Below are 4,378 nucleotides of genomic sequence, written 5' to 3' on the forward strand. Positions count from 1 at the left end.
TTTCTTAAGGCACCGTCACGTATTCAAACATTAAAATCTGTTGCATCTGATATTCCATTACCTCCGCAACCAATTTTAACCAGGTGGGGTACATGGATTGATGCTGCTTTATATTATTGTAAATATTTTGAAATAATTAAACAAGTTATTGATATGCTTGATGAAAACTATGCAGAATCCATCAAAAAATGTAAGCAAATTTTAAAATCAAATAATTTGGAAGCAAATTTAGCTTTTATTATGTCAAATTATGGATTTATTTCTACATCTATCACTCGACTTGAAACCAAAGGCATGTCACTTACTGAATCCATTAAAATAATTAAAACTACAAAAGAATCTATACATTCAGCAAAAGTTGGTGGATGCTCTCAAGCTAAGGCAATTGATGAAAAATTCCAAAAAGTTATGGAAAAAAATGTTGGATTTGTGCAACTACAAAAAATATCAGACATTATAAATGGACAAAATGAATCTATGGACGGATTGCCAACAGATATTAGTAGTGGTGATATTCCGTTTTTAAGTTTGCACCAATCAGTTCTGTTGACGTGAAACGTTCCTTTTCAAAGTATAAAAATATTTTGGCTGATAACAGGAGGTCATTCGAATTTTCCAACTTGAAAAAATATCTCATAGTTCAATGTAATGCTCAAGGTAATGAATACAATATTAATTAAAACAATTTACAAACATGTTCAATTTAAAAAGTATTTTTTTTTATTTTATACTAGAACTCGGGTGTTAGAAGAAAATCAATTATTTATTATGACAAGTTTTTTTACTATAAATTAAAATTTTATTAATTATGTATTCATATTAAAATAAAAAGGTTTTTATTAAATACTGTTATTTATTTATTTTAGTGCATATTTTAATAGCATATTTGGTAATTTTTAAAGGCATAAATGCATACATATTTTAAGGTTTTTTAGGGAATGAAGTCCCTAGCCCTATACATCAGGTTCTTCCTCAAAATTTGGAACTTCAGATTCTTCAACATTTTTATAGGTCGTTTCATCCAAATCATCCGCAGTAAGGTTACTTGTCATAGTTTTATGTTGCAACATATAATCTTTTAAAAACGCCATGTTATCGTATAAATACCATTTCCTTTTTTCGTTGTACCGGAGCCAGATGTAAATTTTTTTTTCCTCACGTAATTGTCTAGAAAACGAATTACGTAAAGTTGTCCATTTGGTTTTACATTCTGAAACTATAAAGAAAAACAAAGTTGAAGACCTTATAGTATGTTTTATTTATAATACATTAATATGTACTTAATGAATAAAAAAGTTACACAATATGAGTACGTTTAAAAATTAGAAAAAATGTTTTATATTAATTCAAAATGACTAAAAAATATAATGGATTTAATTTAAAAAAAATTACTGCGTAATATTAGAAAATTATGTCAAAAAACGAATTTTTCTATGAATTAAATGTATATAAAAATAAAACAATATTGTTGAGTGTGCACAAGTGTGTCACTTTTCCAGAGTTTTGTATTTGTGTAAAAAATGATCCATTATTATTTTATTTTAATTTATTCTTCATAATTTATGTTGTAATAAATGTTACAGTTATTTAGCGTCTGGTGAACGTTTTCAACGATTGCACTACCATTTTCGTTTGGGAGCTACAACCATTGGAATAATTGTTGATTCTGTATGCTCGGCGATATGGAAATTACTATCTCCTATTTATTTGCCATCACCGAAAAAAGAAGACTGGATAAAAATATCTAACGATTTTAATGAAATATGGAATTTTCCAAATTGTGTTGGTGCAATTGATGGTAAACATATTTTTATTATTTGTCCTCCAGGTGCCGGATCGGAGTATTACAATTATAAGGGCTATCATTCAATTGTACTACATGCGGTAGTCAATGCTCACGCAAAGTTTGTTGTAATAGACGTTGGTGATTATGGTCGATCTAGTGACAGTGGGATTTTTAAAGAATCTTTATTTGGTAAAAATTAATTAATAATAAATTAAATTTGCCTGAACCAAAAAAAATTGACCAGAATATAAATGAAGACTTCCCTTTTGTATTTGTTGGGGACGAAGCTTACCCACTTTTACCAAACCTAATGAGGCCATTCCCTCGCAGACAGTTAACAAATGAAAAACGTATTTATAACTATCGTTTATCCCGTGCAAGAAGAATAGTAGAGTGTGCATTTGGAATTATGATAAAACGATTTAATGTATTGGAAAATAAGATGTTAGTTGGCCCCGAGAAAGCTACTAAAATAACTCGGGCCATATGTGTACTTCATAATTTAATTATGACAAGGGAAATAAACCTTACAGAAATTCATAATGAAATTGAAAACCATCATAATCAAATAGAAATAAGAAACGAAGCAAATATTGTTCATCATAACAGATCGTCTATAGCAGCTATCGAACAACGTAATAAGTTTATGGATTTTTTCAATTCAGAAGATGGTTCAGTTTCTTGGCAAGACAGATATTTAATTTAAAAAAATAATTTTAGTTCTAACTTTTAAAATATAATGTAATTATGATAATATGAATAGATTTAATAAATTTATTTTTTTTTTAATATAAGGTTAAAAAGTAATTTGAGATCCATTTTTATTTAGTACATTTGAAGTGCTTTATTTTATTATTTCTATACTTTTATTTTATAACTATTCAATATAATTTACTACCTACTTATTTCTATAAAAATATATTGACCAATGATCAATTTTATTTTGTTTTATTTACTTTACTAAATTATTTGTTTAATTATGTAGTGTGTATCAGACATATTTCATACCATTAAAATGGAAATTGAAAAAGTAAATTATTAAATGTAAAAAAAAAAATCTAAAAATATTTGATAATATATTCGGCTCAGCGGCGTATACCTACTATAAAATATAGTATATGCATGCACAGGCGTGTCGCATTATTTTGTACAATAATAAGTAAATAATTTTGATTTCATATAAATACATAAAATAATTCAAAATAACATAAGGGCTTGAGCAGGAAGGCGCTCAGCTGCGAAACCTAGAATTATATTATTACCTATAAAATATTATAGGTACCTGGAGCTTTTAGTATTCTGGAGATTTCTGTCCATAAGTTTTCCTGGACATCTCGGTTGCTATGTTGTTTGTCTTTATAATTATAGATGGTAGGTCTTTGTTGAACAAGTGTTATGAGTGTTTCCAGGTCTATATTTTCAGTGGTCATAGTTAAGACTGAGTATAAAATTTAAAATAATACGTTACATGTTTATTATTTGTTAATATATTATGTAATATGTGGAATATGTTTATAATTACCTTTATATAAGTATACAAAATGTATAACGTATAAAAAAATTTTAAAATATATATGATAATATGAATTGTAATTAATTATATTAATGATATTAATTCTGCAACGACTGTGGTATCCAACTAGTTAACCATCTAATACCGGTGAAACTGGGGGTTTGACTGATAAAAATTGTTTTGTTTTTACTGACGGAATAGAGCCTGTTCTATTTCGATAGAACACGATTAAGGTCAATTCACACATATCAGTCACGAGACAGTGACGTATCCGATCAGAGACAGTCAAGTCGCCGACGATTTTGACTGATCAGTCAAGTGTGTTTCACACATATCAGTCACCGAGACCGGTCAGTTCCAAGAAATCGGGTCATTCTTGTTGAGTCTATACCGAACACGCGTTTACACATCACGTATTTTTTTTGTATATTTTTGTTAAAAAACATTAAAATAATAAAAATATTAAAATAATACTAAGCATTACAACGTGAATATGGCGAATTTCACTGACGAAGAATTATGTATTATTGCGATTATTTTGGACGAGGAAACTGAACAAGAAGGGAACACTCCGAAGAGACGAAAGTGGGTGCATGAGGCATGGCAAAAAACAGACAGTGAAGGAGAGTTTTTGACACTTTATAAGGAACTGATTGAAGATGGAACTAAATTTTATCAATATTTCAGAATGTCTGAATATTACGTTAGTAATAGGTTACTTGAGAAATTGTATGTATATTTAAAGAAAAAAGATACACATTGGAGAAAAGCTATAACACCAAAGGAACGGTTAACAGTTTTCTTAAGGTATGCTATAAAATTACTTATAAATAAAAAATAAAAATTATAATATGTATAGTTAAAAAATTACTAGAAAGATACCACTTTTATTTTAAACAAAAGTATTACTAATCAGATTGATAATTTTGATAGTAACTTTGCAAGTTATGAAATGACGCTGAAGATATATTTTGATTTGGTGAAATGTGTGCGTTAAAATCTTCACTGGGCGATGGTAGTGGAGTTCATTGATGACGTAGTTGATGAATTTGTTCTTAATATTTGTTGTAGTTCATATT

General features: G+C 28.1%; 1 protein-coding gene across 1 annotated transcript; it reads left to right on the top strand.

Moving 5' to 3' along the window:
• Positions 1-1,274: 1,274 nt before the first annotated feature.
• LOC113560158 (putative nuclease HARBI1) lies at positions 1,275-1,986 on the top strand. Its single transcript, XM_026965919.1, has 2 exons — positions 1,275-1,309; positions 1,584-1,986. Exons 1-2 carry the CDS (start codon positions 1,275-1,277, stop codon positions 1,984-1,986), a joined length of 438 nt encoding a protein of 145 aa, XP_026821720.1.
• Positions 1,987-4,378: the final 2,392 nt, after the last annotated feature.

This window comes from Rhopalosiphum maidis, chromosome 3 (genome assembly GCF_003676215.2).
Source record: "Rhopalosiphum maidis isolate BTI-1 chromosome 3, ASM367621v3, whole genome shotgun sequence".
Taxonomy (NCBI): domain Eukaryota; kingdom Metazoa; phylum Arthropoda; class Insecta; order Hemiptera; family Aphididae; genus Rhopalosiphum; species Rhopalosiphum maidis.

What these genes read in the sequence shown, in the direction of transcription:
- LOC113560158 (XM_026965919.1), top strand. Translation starts at nt 1,275, where the DNA reads ATGTACTTAATGAATAAAAAAGTTACACAATATGA. An exon ending in AAAAAAGTTACACAATATGA is followed by an intron (nt 1,310 to 1,583) that starts GTACGTTTAAAA and finishes TAAATGTTACAG; the next exon opens with TTATTTAGCGTCTGGTGAAC.